This window comes from Embiotoca jacksoni, unplaced genomic scaffold (genome assembly GCF_022577435.1).
Source record: "Embiotoca jacksoni isolate LCO1_2020_lvr unplaced genomic scaffold, fEmbJac1.0.p SCAF_9, whole genome shotgun sequence".
In the NCBI taxonomy this organism is placed as follows: domain Eukaryota; kingdom Metazoa; phylum Chordata; class Actinopteri; family Embiotocidae; genus Embiotoca; species Embiotoca jacksoni.
This window is the reverse complement of record NW_027185447.1, coordinates 15,791,816-15,813,364: the sequence shown is the minus strand read 5'-3', so window position 1 is coordinate 15,813,364 and position 21,549 is coordinate 15,791,816. Positions and strand designations below refer to the sequence as shown.

The 21,549-nt window shown below is 40.2% G+C and overlaps 2 protein-coding genes across 7 annotated transcripts; one reads left to right on the top strand and one right to left on the bottom strand.

The window, feature by feature from the left end:
- Nucleotides 1-1,932: 1,932 nt before the first annotated feature.
- Nucleotides 1,933-17,783, bottom strand: raf1a (Raf-1 proto-oncogene, serine/threonine kinase a). Of its 4 annotated transcripts, XM_069140079.1 has the most exons (19): nucleotides 17,137-17,783; nucleotides 14,330-14,431; nucleotides 11,206-11,423; nucleotides 10,899-11,011; nucleotides 10,666-10,768; nucleotides 10,412-10,569; nucleotides 9,928-10,017; nucleotides 7,893-8,046; nucleotides 7,293-7,412; nucleotides 7,100-7,124; nucleotides 5,928-6,043; nucleotides 5,657-5,774; nucleotides 5,422-5,506; nucleotides 5,062-5,238; nucleotides 4,930-4,976; nucleotides 4,681-4,799; nucleotides 4,265-4,396; nucleotides 3,233-3,367; nucleotides 1,933-3,141 (listed from the first exon to the last, which is right to left on the bottom strand). In XM_069140079.1, the coding sequence occupies exons 3-19, from the start codon at nucleotides 11,404-11,406 to the stop codon at nucleotides 3,001-3,003; spliced, it is 2,034 nt and encodes a 677-aa protein (XP_068996180.1). In that variant the 5' UTR covers nucleotides 11,407-11,423; nucleotides 14,330-14,431; nucleotides 17,137-17,783; the 3' UTR covers nucleotides 1,933-3,000. The 4 variants fall into 4 exon arrangements, with proteins under 4 accessions (XP_068996180.1, XP_068996179.1, XP_068996181.1 ...); XM_069140078.1 differs by lacking the exons at nucleotides 14,330-14,431; nucleotides 17,137-17,783 and adding an exon at nucleotides 13,172-13,666; XM_069140080.1 differs by lacking the exons at nucleotides 14,330-14,431; nucleotides 17,137-17,783 and adding an exon at nucleotides 13,172-13,665 and having other exon boundaries at nucleotides 7,353-7,412.
- cnbpa (CCHC-type zinc finger, nucleic acid binding protein a) lies at nucleotides 16,881-21,186 on the top strand. 3 transcript variants are annotated; one of them, XM_069140084.1, is made up of 5 exons: nucleotides 16,881-16,977; nucleotides 19,202-19,322; nucleotides 19,588-19,653; nucleotides 19,785-19,983; nucleotides 20,182-21,186. In XM_069140084.1, exons 2-5 carry the CDS (start codon nucleotides 19,205-19,207, stop codon nucleotides 20,297-20,299), a joined length of 501 nt encoding a protein of 166 aa, XP_068996185.1. In that variant the 5' UTR covers nucleotides 16,881-16,977; nucleotides 19,202-19,204; the 3' UTR covers nucleotides 20,300-21,186. The 3 variants fall into 3 exon arrangements, with proteins under 3 accessions (XP_068996185.1, XP_068996184.1, XP_068996183.1); XM_069140083.1 differs by lacking the exon at nucleotides 16,881-16,977 and adding an exon at nucleotides 18,080-18,243 and having other exon boundaries at nucleotides 19,202-19,316; XM_069140082.1 differs by lacking the exon at nucleotides 16,881-16,977 and adding an exon at nucleotides 18,080-18,243.
- The last annotated feature ends 363 nt before the right edge of the window (nucleotides 21,187-21,549 follow it).

The following is a 21,549-nucleotide window of genomic DNA, read 5'->3' as shown; positions in this document are numbered from 1 at the left end:
CCTTTGTATAGTGACAGAATTTAAATGACTACCGACATGAGAATCACAACATGTGTACGTACTACTACACAGATGTAGGATGCCGATACTGTATAAATATTAGGAAATAACACTTTGATTAATACACAATTGCAGCTATGACAGAGAGAGGCAATTAACTGTCTTGGCAAGACACAATTAAATAAATCAACGAGGTGCCATTTTACATTTGAGCACCACATCTAGAGGTTGTGTTTATTAAATCGCTCAAGAGGAAAATGCATCTTTCTTCTCTTGTCTGCACTGAACTGTCCGGTAGGAAGAAAATCATCAGAGAGCACAGTTTCTCCTTCTGAGCTCAACAATTTACTCATACACTAATTCACTTGCTCTGGCCACAAAATAAGTGTCATGATTTATTACTGTTAGTGGTGAAAATGAATAACCTACATTTAGTAAAATACTGGAGTCAATCACAACTTTCAGGTACCTGTACTTTACTAGAGCAATTCTCGTTCCTGTTCCTTTATATTTGTTACTATAAACGTTTTATTCCATACTCTATATTTAATTGCTAAACAAATTTTGAACTTGAGTTGAAATACAACTCATGGTTAAAGATTAAAGCACTACTTCTTAACCTTTTTGGCTTTTGAGCCCTAAACAAAATAATAACAACAACAACAATAATAATAGTTGTCCTTTATATGCCTATGAGTTGTTGACAGCGCTATGAAGGGAGTGATTTCTCTAAACTATTAAGATTGTGTCAGTAAAAAATTGTTTGAAGCAGGAACAGTACAAATATTTTAAATTAAAACTGAATAAATATAAAATAAAAACAAAATCTGAAGCCGTGATCCTCTGGAGTAGCTCAATCTTTGGGTTTGGAACCACCTGCCTAAACGACCACACTTTATAAAGTAATGGTTACGAAGCCTTACCACTGAGGCGCCACCTCAACCAGCTACAGCAGTAAAATGCCATTTATGCAGAGATGCATCAACAATTTGATAATATAATTTAAATCATTAACAGAGGCCATTTGATACTTACATATTTTTCTTATAACACTTTTTCATCTGGTTTATAGGTGATCATCTTTCAGGAAGAACCACTAGATGGAGATGTTGTACATCAGGAAGTGGGACTTTGTTGATTTCATCTGCACCAGCCTGTGTGACTTGTCAGGATGCAGAAATAGAACAGATAAACACATATAGCAGATCTGTTGTAAAAATAGGAGTAGTGGTTACCCAAAAGCTTCGCCCTTATTGTGTTGCTTCACTTGGGATGACGTTAAGCCTACTTCATCCTTGTGCTGCGTTTTTTTTTTTAGACATGTGATTCAAATTTAAAAGAACTCAAAAAGCTTCCGTCATGTTTTTTTGCACTGGCCTCAAATATAAGAGCTATAAAATATTTTTTTTTAAAAACCAAATACTTATTTCCATTTCTAGATCACTGCAAACATTCCCATATTTACAATAAATTTGCACTTGGGACTAAACCAAGCAGTCCAGGCCAGCAGGAACTGCACGCTGGATGTTTACACTAAAACAAAATTGAACTGTCCTCTCTCTTTCCAACGCGTGTCCCTCTCTTGCTCCATGATTGTTGTGCCACAGAGTTTGCCAGTGGCTATGCGTTGCGGTGGCACCAGCCAATGGTGGAATCCCTTGGTGGCGTGTCTGGACTGGATCCCCTGTGAGGTTACACCACGTTGCCACTGTTACAGCAAACATTACACCCTGCCACAAAGTCTTGCACATGTATGGGATTTTACTGTGTTAAGAGAACAAGAAGAATCTAATGTCAACTTTCCACGTCACCTGCTTCTACTGCTGCATTTAGTTCAAGTGATCGACATTATCAATATATGTTGACTAATCTGTAACGAGAGGAAAGAGGAAACAAGTGGGGAAAAAAAAGAAAGATGATCTTTACAGCCTGTTTTGGCAAAGGAATTTAACTTAATTTTATTAAAATATCGAATAGACAACTTTCTCACCAAGTTCACAATAAAACGTTTCACCTCCTGAAAGTGACACGACAAACAAATACAAATTAGTTTCCAAATCATTTTAAATATTTAAGACAACTGCCAAAGGTCCAGCTCGTGATAACCGTTGAGAATGTGTGGGTATCTACAAATCAGTTTACTCAGAGCTGTGAAACCCCTGCGTAGGCTGTTCAAACATAACCGCTGCTTTTGCTGAAATGTGCAGATAGCCATCATCACTCGTGCTCGCTGTCTGACAGACTAGAATTCATCCAAAATGACCCAAAAATAGACAATTAAAAGAAGTCCAAAAAAAAGGAAAAAAAAAAAAAAGAGAAAAATTTCCCATGTCTACTTCATTAGCATTTAAGACAATGCAAAATCAACTTCTACTGTGCAACTAAATGGACTACATCCCACGGCTTTGTGATAACAGGAGGAGGTGAAGCTGTGCAGGATCTTCGTCCAGGCTTTGTTTCCTCTTAAGGCAGGTAAGCTTAAAAAGTCCTCTCTATCAGAGACGAGGTCGGCCTGATAGAAGGGCGAGCTTCATATCGCAGAATCCAAATCAAGAGACGTTCGAATTTCCTTCAGTGTCCATTCATCGTTGTCTTAGGTAGGTGTGCGTGCATATATTTACAACTCATACCAAATGCAATGCCAACATGAAGCGTCTCTGCATACGTCTTCGTACAGGCTGTGATAAGCACAGTGTGTCTTATGCCGACGTCTTCATTTGTACATCCTTCAACACATCTTCGCTCAGTTCCTTCAAAAGTTAATCTCAGATGCACTCCTCTGAACTTCCTTCTCTCCTCTTTTCTTTACATATTTTCTTGATTAGCACGGGTTTATGTTTGATTGCATGTACATCTGTTGGTCTATATTAGCGTCTTTATGTAAATAATTTGGGCATACTGAACATTTGGAATAATGTGTATATTTTGAGGAGGAGGAGGAGGGTGAGTGTGGGGAGAGAAGGAGGAGGAGGAGGAGGAGGGGCAGTGCTGTCTGAGTTTCTAAAAAACAGGCAGTCTAGTGGAGGTCAGCGTACAGGCATTGATATCCTCAGTGTGAGAGGCTCTGTGCAGGGACGGTTCTGAGGCACTGCGGTTTATCTTCGGGAGGGCGTGCTGGAGGAGCTCGATGGAGGACAAGATCTAAAAATGCAGAAAAAAAGAGAAGACAAATAGAGTCGAGGTAAATTAAACAGTCTCAATTCAGCGTGATGTCACCAAGAGAGTAGCTCACCTGGGGGAAGAGCGGCCTCTCCAACTGCATCTTCTTGATGCAGTCAGCCACCAACCTCTTCATGGCTTTGGGGCAGTTCTTGTAGAGCTTACTGAGGTCTGGGGACAGATAGCCTCTTCCCACCATGAAGATAATCTGAGCGGAGGTGTCACAGAGAGCAGACGAGACTGAGTAATCACATCGTAAAATATTTGAGTTGAACTACAGATTGAAGTCTATGCAGCTGTGGGAGAGACCCGATCAATCCTAAATCAGCAGTCGTCTCAAAGGTACTTCATAAAAATGGCCGGTGAGTCTAAGGTGACAGACATCTAAAACACTGGAGCTATTGTGAAGGCATGAGTGCATGATGCAGCAGAGATAAAGGATGACAGGAGTACTCTATGTGCTCGCCAGATCAGCTGAGTACAAAGTCATTCTATGGTATCAAGGAGAACAGGGTACAACAGTGGATCGTAACACTACCTATGGGCACACTCTGTGCAGACCTTTAGTCTCATTTGAATACTGACACAGTAAACTGAACTGAGGAGGGAGCCAGATATGATCCAGAGCGGGTCTGTGGCCCGTGAGAGGACAAAAAAACCCTACTGACGCGCACATATGCACCCTGGTGCACCCCTGTTCTCACACACGTACAGGGTTGTGTTACAGAGTCTAAAATTAGGCCAGTGGCTCCATGGCGCCCAGCTCTGTCCCATGGTGGGCCTTAGGCCAGCTCCACAACCCCCTTCAGACAGCGACACAGTGTCTTTCCACCACCTTCTGGCCTGGGTTTGCAGTCTGACGCTGGGACCCAGCGAGGACTGGATCTTAGACACATGTCTGATTGTGGGGTTGCAGCTCTGTCTGGCAAAAACCTTACAAACCTTAAGTCTTGTCGAGCAAAATAAAAGTGCTAGACAAATACAATTACCAAGTGTGTAGAAGACAAAATGAGACTCATCATGGCATCTTAATGTCACCTACATGCATTGCCGTCCCGCTAAACTATTGCCATATGTGATACAGTACGACGTGTCTTGACTTTACCTGATCTCTGTTTGCTATCTGGGAGTATGGGAGCTCTCCCGTCATGAGCTCAAACAGAACCATTCCATAGGAATAGACGTCAGACTGAAAGCTGTAGGGATTGTTATCCTGCATCCGGATAACCTCTGGAGCCTGTCAACACACAACAACAAGTAAACATAATGGAGAACGTTTTTTAATTGAATTTATTTGTGTGCACTGTTTTTTGTCCACTAAAAAAAAAAACGGTCTCCCCGTAGTCATCTTACTGTTGTAGTGGAACCTCAAGATACACTTTTCCATTCACTTTAAAAACCTTCTTATTCCTCACTAACTTAAAGCGCCAATTTATTCCAACTCTTCATTAAGTGTTTATTATGATCACACTGACAGAAACTGCATTGCTGTTGAAAAAGGTTTAAAGCTGTGTGACTGACCATCCAAAGAATGGATCCGGAGGGCTGCTCCACCTGATGTGAGCCACTCCACCTGGCCTTCACCGTCGCAAGACCAAAGTCCCCAATTTTCACTGTTAGCCCTTCATGCAAGAAGATGTCTGCACTGCTGTCAAGGAATCACAGCTACAATACAGTGAGGAAAGACAGATCCTGAACAATACGAGGACTGTGGTGCATTAAGTGCTTTTATCTCCAGTAGACAGGCTGGAAAACCAATGGAAAGGATACTGTTGGACTTCATGTCGCGGTGAATGATGTTCTTTGCATGCAGATAGCTATAAATAAGGAAAAGAAATTAGATGATAACGCAGTTATTTCAAATCTGGTTTATCAGACAGGCTCCATTCTTTAGTGACTTACTCCATGCCCTGAGCCGTCTGCCTGGCAATATCTATGAGCTGGATCATCTTGAAGTTAGTCTCCAGGACATGGATGTGCTTGTAGAGACTGCTACCCTCACACCACTGCGTCACAATGGCCAGGTTGTCCTTTGTCATGTAGCCCATGAACAACAGGATGTTGACATGTCGTGTTTTCCTGCGAACAAAGGTGGAGGGGAAGAGGAAATCACCATATAGAAGATAAGATAAAGGTTCGCAATGAAGATGATTCACCAAGAATTAAACAGTTTGCAGCTGAGAATTTTCGCTCGTAAAACACAAAACGACGACAACAACAACAACAACTACTAAAAAAAAAACAAACACTGGTTTTTCTTACCTTAGGACAGCCACTTCATTCCTGAATGCCTGGAACTGCTCTGGTGTGGGGTCCACCACCTTTAAAATTTTCACGGCTACATCACCTGCAACAAAAACACTCACTGGTTAGTTATACTCGGCTCATAAAATCCCCAAAGCTCATTAAAAAAAAAACAATGCTGCATGCACACTGACAACGAAAGTGAAAGTGTTACACCTGACAGCGCCCTGCCCGATCTGTAATGCATTCCTACCGTGCCACTTTCCTTTGTATACAGTTCCAAAGGAGCCTGAACCAATGCGGGAGTGCAGATAAACCTCGCTGGCCTCGATCTCCCAGTAGTAACTGGAGTCCCGCTTGTCCCGAGGCCTCTGGATGAACAGCGATCAAAAAGGAGAAAATGTTGACACACAAACTAAACATAAGCTGTTATCATGAAGCAGTATTCTGCGGGGAAGACTGCACAAAGGTGTCTGAAACTATTTACAGTACATACATCCTACGAGACTAAACACAAAACTTACAATTTTATTTTTCTCCTGATTGTTGAAGGATGGGGCCCTCTCTCGCTGGGCAGGTGCAGGGGCTTTGGACTGGGCCTGGGTCCAGCCGGTAGGGCTCTGGTTGGGGGAACTGCCCCCTACAAAGCAAAAGAGAATAAAGAAATTAGGGATGGAAGACCTTAGCTTTGTCCAAATCATTCAGTACACACAATATAGGGTCTTAAAATAAGAAGAAGGTCATTCCTTCCACCTGAAAGTCACCTAAATTTGAAAGAGAATTCTGTGCAATGCATTATGTAGTAAGTGTTTAGTGACAATCAACTTCACATTGATTTTAAGGATGTCACTAAATATCCAAATAATGGCAACAACTTAAATAAAAATATGCTAAATGGTATTAATATATTGAGCTTTTTTTCCTCCGTAAAAACAGCATGCTATGAAGGGCAATGGTAAAACAAACGGGGGATGTCACATTTGATGCTCAACAGATGAGCAGGAGTCTCCAGTGGAATGGAAAATATATAGATTGACTACAAATGGGCTGATGCCATGCCAAAGTGTGCAATACATCCATCAGAGGATACTGTATCAAAGGGACCTTTTGCCTCGCCAAGGCTTGAAAAGTACACAAACGTATCACCAAGCCTGAAGAAGGAATATTTAACGGAGGTCATTTGACGAACGACATGGATTTCTTTAAAGGAATACTTTCCAAACCCGAACAAAGTAGCTTTGTGTTTTATCAAGTCGTTTTTGTACCGAACCCTAACGACGTGGTTTTTGGTGGCTAAAACTAAGGCACCTCAGTTTTTATGCCTCGGAGAAGCAAAACGTGATACTGACACATTACCCTGTAGTGAGATCAGGTTGCAACAAAGGTGTTCAATCTATCTCATTCAGTTTAGCCTTCCATTACTACCCTCAACTGCTAGGCTATTTTTTTTTTTAATGACTATTAAACTGGTAGATTTTGATGTCGGATGCTGTGATGAGAATGTTTTTGTGTTGTAGATGGAGAGGGGATGGACAGACAGTGAATCAGTAAGTTAAATGAAGATCTGAATTTAAATAGCTGTCTTTTAAATCAAAGCAGAATCAAAATGTAATATTTGTGTCGAAGGTTACGGAGGAGGTGTGATGCAGCGCTAAACCATACGACAGAGTTAATGAAATGAACACCAGGTACTTACCCGAGTCATGATCACGCATTGCATCCTAAGAAGATGAAACGAGATATACACAGTTATGGTTAGCTCGTTTGTACATTGAACCACATGCTACGCAGTCACTCAAGGTTTGACTGCAGTACTAAGATATGAATGCAGATAGCCTGTTTGCAAGGCGTGTCATGTCAGACTGCACACAGACACTCTGCTTTCTAACCTTTTCTGGAATCTCAGGTGAGGCCTCAACAAAAGACTGGGAGAAGTGCACAATACCTACTTTCCTCTTCAGCCAGAATCTATGGCACCAGGAGCTGGGGGAGGTATTCAGGCAGTCTAGCTACTCCCCAGTAGGGTACAATACAACAGGCCAGTGAGGAGACAGGAGGGAAAGGGACAGAGTAAAGGAAAGTGAGGAAGGAACAATGACAGAAATTATGCCCAGGTCTTTACCTGGACACAATAAAGAGGAAATACAAAACTACAAAGCATAAAAAAAAATTGTGAGCTGATTACGCAAGAACACTCGTGGCAATAAAGCAGAAACTAGAACTGAAAAGAGGGAAGTTAAACATTGCATATACTATGAATTGTCAAAATAAGATGCCATCAGGGGACTCAGGGAAAAACAGACTAAACTGTGTCCAGGTGGATTACTTAGCACAGAGGTAGATAAGAGGTAGAGAAAAGCAAGACGAACATAGTTGGAATGCTTGAAAAGAACGTAGGAGGGCAAGAATAATCTCTGGCATGAGATATTTTAGGAGTGGCTGCCTGAACCTACAAGAGTACCCCAGGGGCCCACATGGTGTGTAGTTACCTCGATCATGCTGCTGTCTACAGGCAGGGTGGTGCTAACCATGTGGACGTTGGGCGTGGAGGTGGAGCGCTGCCTCTGGGAAAGGCCGCCGCCTGTGGGTGGGTAAGGTGTGGTGTAGTTGAAGGCATGAGGGGTGGAATATCGGTGGGCTGAGCTGTAAGGGCGAATAAGAATCAAATATTAAGATAGAGCTTCTTTTTCTTTTTTTTGTGGGTGTCACTGCTTCAAAATGACACAAACTACAAACATTTACCAGGAACAAATGCTGAAATCTGTTACGTCTTTAGAATTGGGACACCATATGGGTGTGGTGGTAGTTGGTGCGGGAGCTTTATGGTTTCATTTGTCATTTGCTTTCACTTTTCGCATTCAAGCCTCACAATGGAATGCTAATAGAAAAAGTCAATATGGAGCATGCCTTACTGTAAAAAAGAAAAAAGAACAAAGTAAAACTGAAAAATAGCTTTGTGGGGAAGTAGTTATTGGTTTTATTGTAGCCTTTCCCTTAATGCCATTTTTGGCTCACTTGACACTGTCGAGGTATTTTGCCCCTGATGTTTGCCCAGATCTGTATTGGCTCAGTTGAAAAGTACAAAGCTCACAAGCTAAATATGTTGATCTCCAAACACCCCAAATACGGCTCTGACTTTGAGATGTTTACTTACCAGCACAAAATCTAATTTTCACAAGTTTTAATATTCACAAACATGTGAGCATTGTGCCAATTGTCTATACATAAAACTTTCAGCTTTGAATTTTGTCCAGTAAGCTTCTGTGACTGGACTAACTGTACTGTGCTGTAGCTTCTAGTTAAAATGAGGACAGTGGAACTCCAGCTGAATGACGTATTTAAACAAGGGATCATATTATATCACACCTACAAACACGGAGCGCACTCCTTTCGAACAATCTCTCTTTTGGCAACACAAAACAGTGTTTCAAAACAGAACTTGAAAGTGCTCGACATGGAACAACTTGATACTTTGAGGAGAGCTAATTTGGCAGCTCAGGGTGCTTTTTAACCATTTCAAGTGCTCCTGAAACAACAGACTCTTTTCACATCTCGTTACGTCAGCCCTTGGATTGGTAAGCATTGGTAAGCCCCAATAAAGCTGAGGAGGTCATTAAAAACAGGATTGGATTCAATTACGGTTAAGGTCCTTTAGAAGTTACAACATAACTACAATTGTCTTGCATTCAAGCATGACAAATAACACAATTGACTGCTTGTCAATGCGTCTCAACTCCTGTTTACAGTACACTCCTCCAACACCTCAGTTTTATCATCCAGCAATCCACCTAGAAGAAAATAATAATAATTTCAGTATTTTCTTGTTCTTTCATATCCAACTATAACTAGAATGATCCCCGGAGGAGCACTAGAGTGGGTGATACCGTCAAGTGCTTATTTATCTAAGCAAAAAGTTCACCGTCACACAACAGTAAATGTGTTTACATTGTAGTTTGCCTGTTGATTTTATTTACCACTACAGAGCTGTTTTTACATAAGCAAGTCTGCGTTTATGTTTAGCTCAGTCACACTCACAATAACACACATGGACACACCCACACGAGTCTGCCAATGGTTTCACACTGATTCAAAGGAGGTGGTGACATGTCAAAATATGCAGCAACTCAGCAATAAAGACAACAGAGAACAAAACTATTAGCAAGTAAACATTGATTTTAACAATACAGGATTTAAAGCACTTCAAAAATCTATTTTGCAAATGTTTTATGAGGGGAAAAAAAAACATTAAACACGTTAATGAGAGCTCAAAGATACACACAATGGTGACTAACACGAAATGTAAACAGAACTTTTGGCACCTTTACGAATTTGTTTTTATTTTACTCTTCTTTGCTAATTAAAACAGTGGGCCTCAATTTTGCAATCACATGTCCTCCTCTGTCATAGCCACAGTAGATGTTCATAAACTTTAAATGTTGTCCATGGATGAGTATAAAATTTAAAAAAAATAAAAACAGAAGGGGGATAAGTTACAGATAGATTGAAGACAAAACTTTTCCTCACCTTGGAAACCGTGTTAAGGATTCCCTCATCCGCCGGGATGTCAGCGATGGCAGGGACGGAGCGCCGCTCTCACCTGGTGTTGGACACAACCTGAAGATAGAACCGGAGCATGACTAACTCAACACCATGCAGTTCCCGGGTATGTGTGAGTGCTTAAAGAAATAACAGCTGACTGCTATAGACTACATGGTCGTCAGGTAAAAGGTCTTATCTCTCTCGTGTCAATGATATGGATCTAGAAAATATTAGTCAATCCTACAGCCTGCACGCAAAACAAAACTGACAAGAATCTATTCTGAGTGCAAATATGCAAAAATATGACTACCTAAACACGAGAGCTGTAGTATCAGGAGAACTTGCTTTTCCTTTTTAATCTTGGCAGCATTATGAATTCTTCTTCATATTTCATCATTTTAACATTAAATCATAAGCTTCCATGCAGAGAATGTGTTAAGAATGGAAAATATGTATTTTGCATACTTACAGGAGCTGTCTGATATTGCTCCAGTCCACGCACATCGTGGGCACTTTGGTGCTACAATGCTCGTGGAATTTGTAGCCACACGTTTGGCAGCGGAAACCATTCAAAAGAAACTTCTGGCAAATATCACAGAACGCTAGTTTCAGGTATGTTTTCCGAACCTGAGAAGTACAGAAAACAAGGTGAATTTATTTATTTAGCAGTGACACTTTTTTTTTTTAGTGTTGAGGATACTGTAAATGGCTTCGGGTACCCACAAAATTATGCGTCGTCAAAGGAACATGATCTAAAACCTCCACCAGCAGCTCCTCCCCGATCAGTGAGGTCGAATCAGTATTCCAATCCATCCGAAATTTTTTACTAATAAAGAAAAAAAGACCAAAAAAAATTTGATAAATTATCTGCAGCCAGTAGGTGTGTGATCTAAACAAGTTGTGATTCTCTGGTCTCATTATGACTGTTTACAAATACACAACAGTCCTGAACTCACCTCCTCTGTCCTGGATGCAGCCTGAAGACAGCGCAGCACTGAGGCTGCAGACCTCGCACCTTCAACGCTTTAATCAGGCAGTTGTGAAGAGTCATACCTGGTCGCACGTTTACCTGAGAGACGGAAAAAATACATCAAGTTCTTTTGTGCCTGCCAGGGTATAAGCATATCCATATGTCTTTAAATAACTTTGTACCAATGTAGTATTTTTTTTTTTTTTTTTTTTTTTGCCTTAATTGAATCAAGGTATCAAAACTGTCCGAGGCGCCGGTATGTCATCTTCTACCTTCAGCAGAAATCAACTCACCACAGTGCGCTGCTGGTTTGGGAGGTAGACGCGGATAGTGCTGCTGGTCCTCGAGTCCGGCATCTTGCTGTCATCTGAGGAGCGACGCTGGCAGGTAAAGCCCTGGACCAGGGTGGGGGACAGGCAGGGGCCCTCAAACGTAGAGTCCTTCATTCCGAAGCCATTACTCAGGGTCTTCCACGCTCCCTGAAGGTGCTCCATTAGTAAAGCCAAAAAGTCTAAAAAAAAAATAAATAAATAAATTAAAAAAAAAAAAAAAATCACATTTGTTTCATTCTACAAATATTGGAGGTGTGCAATGTGTGAAAGACAAGCCAACAACATGACACCAAATGCAAATACTTTTCATGATGATAATGAGGTTTAATTGTTCATCAATCGTGTTTAAATTGCTATTCCTTTGATACAGAAAGGCGTAAAAAAAAAATAGCAAAACCAAGATAGATTTAGGTTATGATATCAACCGCATGTTTGATGCAATATCTAGCACCAATCTCACCAAGTGCAACCTTGTTGGATCATGGCACCATTTGGGTAATTTAAGATATGTAAGAAGCAATCATTTCAAAAGTGTGACTTGCAACCTGTTTACTAGTCCTTTGTTCTTATTAAACCCTGAAAATTAGCCTACACTTGATCAAACTATAGCTGTAATTTATAAAGCACCACATAAAGGGTTTTGTCTTTTTATCATAAAAATTGCATTTAAAAAAAATAAAATAAAAAAATAAAAATTGTAAAGAAAACTGCAGAACAATGTAGACAAACACACCTCAGGCCACCACAGAGGTCAGTTGTGTTACTGACAGTATGGCAGGCTTTCAGCCAGCAGACTCCTGAAGCTCACCGATACACAACACACAGCAAAGGAATGCAATATTTCAAGAAAAGGTCTATTTAGATAAAGAGGCCGAGGACTTTAGGAAATGGAAAAATACTGGTAAGCTAATGAAAAAAAATTCTAAAGAACAACTTGTGCTTTTTGAAAAACACATGTTAACTAGGCTTGAAAAAAAACAAAAACCTGCATTTGTTACAACTCAAACTGGATTTAACCATCACAAACAAATAGTGTCCCTCTTCCTTGTTTTTCTTCAACATATACATAGAAGGTTTTTTTTGTTTATGATTCTTGGTCCTCACATTTGGCATGTCTACTTCCATACCACAAGAACTCCTAATGATCTCTGCTGTGCCTTACACAAATACACTGCAGAGATGATTTACCGTAGAGTTAGTGGTTAGCTGTCACAGCAGACATACTGGGTTGTCAGTAGTACAGACCAAAAAAAAAAAAAAAAAAAAAAAAAAAAAAAAGCAGGAACTTGGAAAATTGTGGCTCTACCTCCACCTTCCCCACCATGCTGCTGGAATTGTGTTCAAAACCAGAGCTGTGATTCCCCCCCACCCCCCCACCCCCAGGAAAGGGCACCAACATGTTCGAAGAATTAGACTTTACTCCCATCTGCTTACAGCAGGTCAGTCTAAATAACACCACGTCAGTGTTACATCCACAGAAAAGTTTCTGTGACTTGACTGAAGCGTTCAAAGTCATAAATGTAGGTGAGATCAATGTCAGCAGTTATACAGAGAAGCACTCAACTGCAGGTTTGAACGCTTTCAATGGAGTCCCAGTCGAATTATACTTATAACTAAAAAAAAAAAAAAAAAAAAGACTACAAGGCATGCAGGATTTGCACGGCTATAGAAGCTATCGGTTGCTACGTTTGTTTGCAATAAGGCCTGGTAGATCCAGTTATAACTGAGATTGCCTGAAGGCCCTCAGAGGCGGACTGTAACGTTAAACTTCACTGCACGGCTCCTCTTTTCGCCCCTCCATTCAATGTCCACTCGTTCAAACTGGTGCATTTTGTCGGTTGTGTGCCTCGGTCATAGTCAGCGACTTAAACAGGAGTCAAGGAGGAAGAAATTCTCGGGAGCCAGAAGGCTGTTGTCGTATGCTCACCAAGAGAAGTTAAAAAAGTTGTGCTCCGCCATAACTTCAGGAAAAAGTGGCGTCGGTGACATCATCATATTTGCAACGCATTCAAAGAAAAGAGGAAAAAAAAAAAAGAAAAAAAGAAAAGTCGACGTCAGTAAAGGTCCCGAAATTGTATCAAACAATGTTGTATCCGGTAAATGTTGCATTCGTGTAAGACGCGAAGGTCACAGGAGGGGTTTCTTTTATACGAACCACTGGAAATAACAGAAGAAAAGTTGTTATCTCCCAGTCGTGGTGAAAGCGAGAAAAAAAAAAAAAAAAAAATCCGTTGGACCGTCAAAGTGACACGACGAGGGGATATTCTTTGGCGTCCTCTCGCGAAGCACTTTCAAATTAAAACTCCCCAAAAGCAGCTCGCTGTTTGCTCCGCTTTTTTCAAATCAATATTTACGTTGTTCGAGAGAAGGTGAAGCGGTTTGAGTTGGTGTCGTGCGTCCGTCTGACGCCAGTGATTGAAACAGGACCTTGCAGTCATAACAAGAGTTGCAAGCATCACTCATTGCGCACAAACTTAAGCCCTCCCACTCCGGCGATACTCTTGTTTTTGCACATTAAAAAAAAAGCCACAGCTGATTTTTAAAAAGTTGATCATCTTGATATAATCGTATTTTACATATATAAAGTCATATTAAGTAGCCTAAGTCGCCTTTAAGGCTAAAGTCTGATGAGCTCATACGTACAAATGTTAATTTCTCGCAAATGTTATTCATCATAAACGTAGTTTTAAATGCACATCTTTTAAAATAGCAGATTTTAACAGTTGCCTATCTTTTGAAAACCAACAAATCAACCCACTACCGGTTTGGAGGAATCCATATTAACTTCAAGTCCGCCATCATCTGGACAAACAGGAGCACTGCAGCATTGTAAACCTTAGAAATGATTTAGTAGCTTTTCTCCTGTTTATGTCCCATTTTACACATCCGGTCGAAAAAGACAATAAAGACGCGTGGTTAGAGTCCCAAAAATATCTATGCTCAGCGGGCAGAAATGTATAATTCATTCATTTACATTGGATTTCTTGTGTGTTTTTCCAAAACATCCCAACCGTTTCTCTCAGCCAAGACCACAGCTTAGTCTGTGGCCCTGAAGCAGATGTCACTGTGAAACCTGTGCACTCACCATGTGTTCACCATCTCTGTAGCATCCCCGGTGTGGGTCCCCTGAGGTTCCCTAAACACAGATGGCTCATAGGTCCTTTCAGCTAGCTGGAGTTGACACCATCTGAGAATAAAACAGCCTCATCAACAACATCCCGGTCAAAATAGCTTGAAGGATTCAGCATTGTTTCCATAAAGCAGCAGCAGACAGTTTGAACTCGATGCTCAAATCAAAAACCCATGCTACATTATTGTCTAACAGCAAATTGTACTTTCATTCTACATCTGAAGGACAGTTTAGGCTTCTTTTTTCCAAAATGAGCTTCTGACAGATATTCAATCTAACATGTAACAGAAACACCAAATACTGTTTCTATGAGGATGAGGGCAGGGCTTTGTCATTGTGGAGTGTTTTAAGGTGCTCCACCCCACATGCGAGCGCACCACTGTGTTTCAATCAGTGCGCTATATCATACGTGGCCTAATCAATTCAGACATACGCATCACAAGTTGTAATATTTTTACCTGCTTTGCATTGCATGTTTTCAGCTTAAAAATGAAGACCACAGAAATGATAAGCTGCTCTCCGAGCTTTACAGGCAACGCCACCTTAAGACTGAGACCAACGAATCTTTCCCACTTATTGATCTGGCAGAGCACTCAGGCCAGTTAGCTGAGATGCTTGCAGCTCTCAAGGATTGTGTCTCTACCGGTCTTCTTGAATTCTAAATGTGATGCAATCGTGACTCATTAAATAATGGGGGTTATACAATAATGCATCGGTGAAATTATCAGTTTGAAACACACACCATTGTATAATTGTTTTCCCTTATTTTAGGCCTATTGACATTCACATTAAAAGTTTTCAGAAATATTTTGAGGGTTTCAATAATTAACTTTAGGGCATTTACAAACGAGCTTGATAGCCTATAATTTTGCATTTCATGGGTGTTGAAAAGGTAGAAAAAATATTTTTGTGTTTTGTAGAAACTTTTTTTTTTTTTTTTTTTTAATGTAGCCTTTTATTCAATAAACTATTGTCATAATTATCTGTGATTTTGGATAATAATTCTTGATAAATATTCTAATAATACTCTTATTATAAATATAATACTTTTTCTATAGACAGAAAATCCCCTTTTTACTTCAAATTTATGTAAACATTTTTCATCTCAGTGAAATATATACAGGTCCTTGCAATGATTCTTTAAACAAAGCTGCTTCTGGGATCTGCCTTCATCTCTGTTGTTGATTTAATTAAATAAAACTGTAGCAATCAAGATGGTTAGTTGAAAGGAAGAACCAAGGAGATTAGAGACAGTACATCAGGCTACAGTCTTGGCACATATATGAGTATGATCTTGAAACCAGTGGTAGAAAGTAATTAAGTATATTTACTTAAATATTAAGTACAGTTTTGAGTCGTTTTACTTGAGTATTTCCATTTCAAGCTACTTCATACCTCAACTCCACTCCTGTTCAAAAGGGAAATATTGTACTATCTACTTTCACTACATTTATCTGACAGCTTTATTTTTTTCAAATGAAGATTTAACAATAAAATACAACACATTGTTAAAAAATTAAACTAGTGGTTTCCTATTTTTTTTGTCTTTTGACATCTTATGAAAAATACCTGTATAGTCAGGGTCACATTTCAGATGAGTTGTTGACAAACTGTCTAATTTTAATAAATGTTCAATTGATCCCTTATCTCACAAAAAAAAAAAAAAAAAATCAGAGAAGAGAAAAAAAGTCCAAAAACTAGAAACTAATTTGTGCATATCAGAATTTTGTTTTAGTAATCATCTCATGGATCCTTGCATTTATTTGGTGTCCCTGAATATTGAACTGGATATAAAATCGTTCAAACTAGCTCCACCTGCAGCAGCTCCAACAGTATCAATCTAATGATGTCATCATTTGGTCAGAGCGACCAAACCATGACTTTTATTATGATACTTTTTACTATACTTTCTCCTGATACTTGTGTAGTGTTACTTAAGTAGGTTTTTTTCATGCAGGGCTTTTACTTGTAATGGAGTATTTTCACATTGCTGTATTGGTACTTTTACTTAAGTAAAGGATTTCAATACTTCTTCCACTGGTGCTTGAAATGGCTCACAGAAACCTTAACCTTAACGCGCACATTTATCTCAAGCAAATTACCATGAATAAATTGAGGCTACCTGACAAATAATAGTGGTCAGAGGAAAATATTTCAAGTTTACTGTTACAATGTGAAGAACAGTCTTATATATAGAATTTTCTTGATTTTAGGAAAATATAGTGTGAATTATTATGAATAAAAGCAGTATGTTTAGTTGCAGTCGTAGTAGAAGTAGCAAGTATATTCCTATTGTATGGGCTGTAACATTATCTGTGGTTTGTCAATTTAGGAAGTTTAAAATGTTAAAAAAAAAATGAGGTGGATAAATTAGGGTCAGTCGATTAAGGAAAAAAGAACCTTTCCCTGTCCGTGATTGGCTGATTCATAGAGGCGGTGTCCAGTCACTCTCGTGCCTGATTGGCTGCTTGCAGAGTATGTGGCCAATGACTGTGCAGGTTTTTTACTGGATCCTGTGAATGACACTTCAGGAACTCCTGCTCACACCGCATGTAGCGCAAAGAAGGAGGCGTAAACACTGACATAGCTAGGTAGCCATCAAGGTAAGCAATAAAAGGCATTGAAAGGAATTTAATCAATAGCTGTTGTATGTCTATTAACGTCGAAACTGCAGCGTGTTAAAAGCGGTAATAGCGGTAAACAACGCGGGGTTTTTTTTTTTTCCTCTCTCTTCCAATCCCATTTCTTTTGTGTATACGTACGGGTTTGGTTTGGTCTCACTTTAATGGAAGCATCGGGTTCTCGGGTCAGGCCCGCTAGCAGTTAGCTCGTCACAACGACTTTGGTGTTTGCGCCCCCCCCTGCGCGGGAATTTTTTTCGTTGCTTTTACGCTACATTCACTCGAACGGCCGTCGAAAAAAAAAAAGCATCTAACGTAAACACTTATCGCAACATGTGCCGGGTCGACGCGCTCTCGCCGGAGAAAAGAGGGCTCGGTCGTCGACCGAACCGCGCTTCTCGGGTCGTGGTCGTGAGGTAGCTTGCGCGCTAGCCCAGCCAGCACAAGTGTCTCGCGAGTACGCTGGAGAGTCAACGTGACTAGGCCAGCGTTAGCGTAGCTTCAACCCCCCTTTTTTTTTTTTTTTTTCTTTTCTTTTCGGTATTTGATTTCTGCTTCTGTAAACGCCGAAACGTTTCGGAAATCACATCATCCGGTCCGCGTACTTGGAAACAAGAGGGTCCGTCGACTCCCCCTTTTTTTATTTGACGTTTTAAAACCAGTTCGAAGGCGTCTTAATCTTAGTTGGACCTCGTCTTTTGTTGTCTTCCGCAGATGTAAAAAAAAAAAATAAAATAAATAAAAAATAATAATCAAACATAACACGATGCGACGTGCTGCCCCCCTCTGAAGCTAGCGCGCTCCCCAAGTTAGCAAGACCGTCCGCGGCGTGCGTCCGTGCTCGTTTTTTTTTTTTTTTTTTCTGTGGCGAGACGAGCAGCGTGCTGCGATTTTAATGGATCAAATGGTCGAGGATCCTTTTGGGGGGAAAAAACTCGCGTGGCAGGGGAGAAAAGACACGTTTTGAATAGATAAACGCGATCGCGACTCGTGCTGTAAGTTTACGCCCCATGTTGCATTTGATTTGACCCATCTTACAAAGCAACAAGTTACACGTTGCGGTCTTGACCACGTGAAGTCTTTTTTAAACCCAGCTGCCTCCTCCTCCTCCTCGTCCTCGTCGTCGTCGTCTTTTGAGGACGTGATTACTCATTAACTCAAATTGTTCCCGACTTGATGTCTTCAGCCCTGTCAGCAAACCGAAGTTTGACCTATGGCGAGCAAATCATGAGCCCACAGAGGAAGACCGTAAGTTAGCTCGGTAGTAGTTACTTGTAGTAGGATGGCCAGGTAGGCTGCAGCTTTTTTTTTTTTAAAAGGAAAAAGTACTCCCCTCTGTTTGATCGTAGATTAGATCCCGCTGGTTAGTCCATCATGCTAGACTTGAGTCTTACAGCTCTGGTGTATAAATTGTGTTTGTTTGAATCAGATGTTAAAAAACAGTATTGAAATTACTGCAATCTGAAGAACTACATTATAAAAAAATTAAAAAAAAAACCTGCCAAAAAAGGTGTTCCTGAATTATGTCCATGACTGAATCACCTTTGATGACACAGCTTGTTTTTCATTGGTGTAAACAGCTGTATCGGATAAAATAAAAGCGTGATTGCCAGACAAGCTTTTTGCACCTAATATGTCTCGGTTTAATATGAGTGTCGAGCCAAATGGCATTATGTCGGTCTGATTGTAAGTAGTTGAGAGAGATTTAGCCATCAGTGACCAGAGTAATGAGTTGTAACTGCTTTTAGGTTTTAACAAGCAGCTTAATTGCTAAACAAGAGCAACCTTTCTGAGCTTTAGTTGAGCCCTAATTTTGAAAATGAGAAATATAAACTGGTAAGCATATCCTCTCAATAATGGCCAGTGAATGGTATGATTATAGTGCACATGTTCATCACTGGCCTACACACACACAACACTTTCTGTCTGCCTTCTGATAAGAGGACGGCCTTTTAGAGGGTCAAAGCTGGATTTAGTTAACACAAAACCTTGTGGAAAATCAGGGTGGTGCAAGCCAAGATAATATCCAATCCCTGGAAGTAAAATGTCTTGTGTGTGAAAGCTCGGTTAGACGGACAGCTGGAAAACGCAGCTGAAATGCACCTCGTGTAGACTGTGTACAAGTTAAATGCTTGGAACAATTTTGTTGCAAACAGAATTCTGTTTACTGATTTTTTGTTTTGTTTGTTGTTTTGTTTTTGTTTAGGTAATGGAGATGAGCAGCAACAGCGAGTGCTTCGGATGCGGCCGCTCCGGGCATTGGGTCAAGCATTGCCCTAATGCCAGTGGCACACGTGGACGTGGCAGGGGCCGGGGACGAGGCAAGGGTACTATCTACTATCCTGGCCACACCTAGTATAGGACAATTAGCACATACTTTTTTTTCTTGTAGTAGTGGTGATATTATTTGCACTTGTAGCTGTAGTTTGGGGATTGTCGTCACTGGCGGTTATAGGTACAGCTTTTCTAATGTGCATACTGAAATTGTTCCAGAAGAATCACATTCAAAGTTCATGTAAAAATAGAAAAGAAAAATTCCAATACTGTTGCTTTCTTTTCATCCTGCTTACTTGTGCTTCTGTGTCATTACAGAGCTGTTCTGTTATCGGTGTGGAGACCAAGGACATATGGCCAGGGACTGTGACCAAACTGAGGATGGTGTGCATCTTCTTTCTTTTCCATTTCTAGTTAGTGTGAAGTTGTATTTTTGTGAACAGTTGAATTTTCATTGTACACATGGTTTCCCCTAAGATTCCCTAAAAATGAACTCTTTTGTTCTTCTTGTTCAGCGTGCTACAACTGCCACAGGAGTGGCCACATTTCCCGGGACTGCAAGGAGCCCAAAAAGGAGAGGGAGCAGCTCTGCTACACCTGCGGCAAAGCTGGCCACATGGCCCGTGACTGTGACCATGCTGATGAGCAGAAGTGCTACTCCTGCGGTGGGTTTGGCCACATCCAGAAACTTTGTGACAAGGTGAAATGTTACAGGTAAGTCTTTTTTTTTTCTTCTTTCTTTTTTTTTTAACAAGTTACAAGGCCAGCGTTATAGTCTGAATGCAATTATTTGATATCCCTGTTCTCTATTTAAACCCTTAAAGCAAACTTATTGTGCAAAACTTTCTGTCACTTTTTTTTGTTGGTTTCCCCTTTATTGTCTCTCACTGAAGTTCCTGTTGTCTCTTGTAGGTGTGGTGAGATTGGTCACGTCGCTGTGCACTGCAGTAAAGCCAGTGAGACTAACTGCTACAACTGCGGAAAGGCCGGCCACCTGGCAAAAGAGTGCACCATTGAAGCCACCGCATAATCAGTGCCCTCTGTTGCCCCTCCTTTTTTTCAGATTGATGGTTGGTTGTATTATTTTCTCTGAATCCTCTTCACTGGCCAAAGGTTGGCTAACAGAGGCTAGTCCCAGGCCAGTGAGCCTCTCGACATGTAATACAATGAAAGGGGTGAAAAAAATATCTTTCTGCATTCAATACAAAAATGTTTTAGTTTGGTAGCGGTGTTATGTATAATGCTTTGTTAAAGAACCCCCCTTTCCAAGCCACTGGTGATCAGAGATGAATAAATGGGACTAAACACATGGGAATCTATAGGACCTCTGAGCTTGTGGAAGTGAATCTCAGTAAAATGAGATAAAGAAGGGAGTAAATGGAAACCAAACTTCCATTTACGGTTATTTTGGTTTGTTTTAGTGGGATATGAGTTGGCCGAGAGTATGACATGGAAACAGTTCATAATATGATGCATTTCAGCCCTACAAGCAGCTAAGTGGGCGATAACAAACTACATGTTATATTACTATGATATAAAAATTTTGAAGGTATTAAAAGAAACATGCTCTTTTATAGAAATCTGTTTACAATTTAAATATCACTTGGTAGTCCAAGGTAGACTTTTCCTTTAAAAATGGCTTTGGAATTTTTATTTTCCTTTTTTTTTTCTTTTTTTTTACCATGGCAAAATTTAACATCAAGAACAGTTGTCAGAACAGCAGAATTAGGAGTTATTTGGGAATGAAAAATGTTTTCACAGAATTCAAAATGTTATTTTTGTACAATATCACTTAGACTACTGTATAAATACCATTTGCTTGTACTCAGTTTTTAAGTCGGAAGGAAAGTGCAACTGAAGTCCTAGAAAATAGAAATGTAATTTTAAACTATCAATAAAGCTGGAGGAGCACGGGGAGGAGGTTTATCATCTCATTTCACTGCAATCCATACATACAATTTATATCACAGTTACACTGCTTGTTTTAGGATGCCTTTTTTTTTTTCTCTCTCTAGATGCTCGAGTGCTCTAATCATTTTATAAAAGAACTAAAACACAAAATAACTTGTAGGTTGCCTTCAGATTTAATGGTAAACAAAGTGGACTTTTGATTTCTTAAATCCACAAACATGTTGCCTTCTCATAGTTCGTGTAGTCTAACCTTTAGTGTTCCGCTTTTGCAAAGCATCTGTAGCATGATATCCCTTTAATTCGGACACGTGTACATATATATGTATATCCATTATATTTACACGTCATTTGCAGAGCAATGGTGGATCA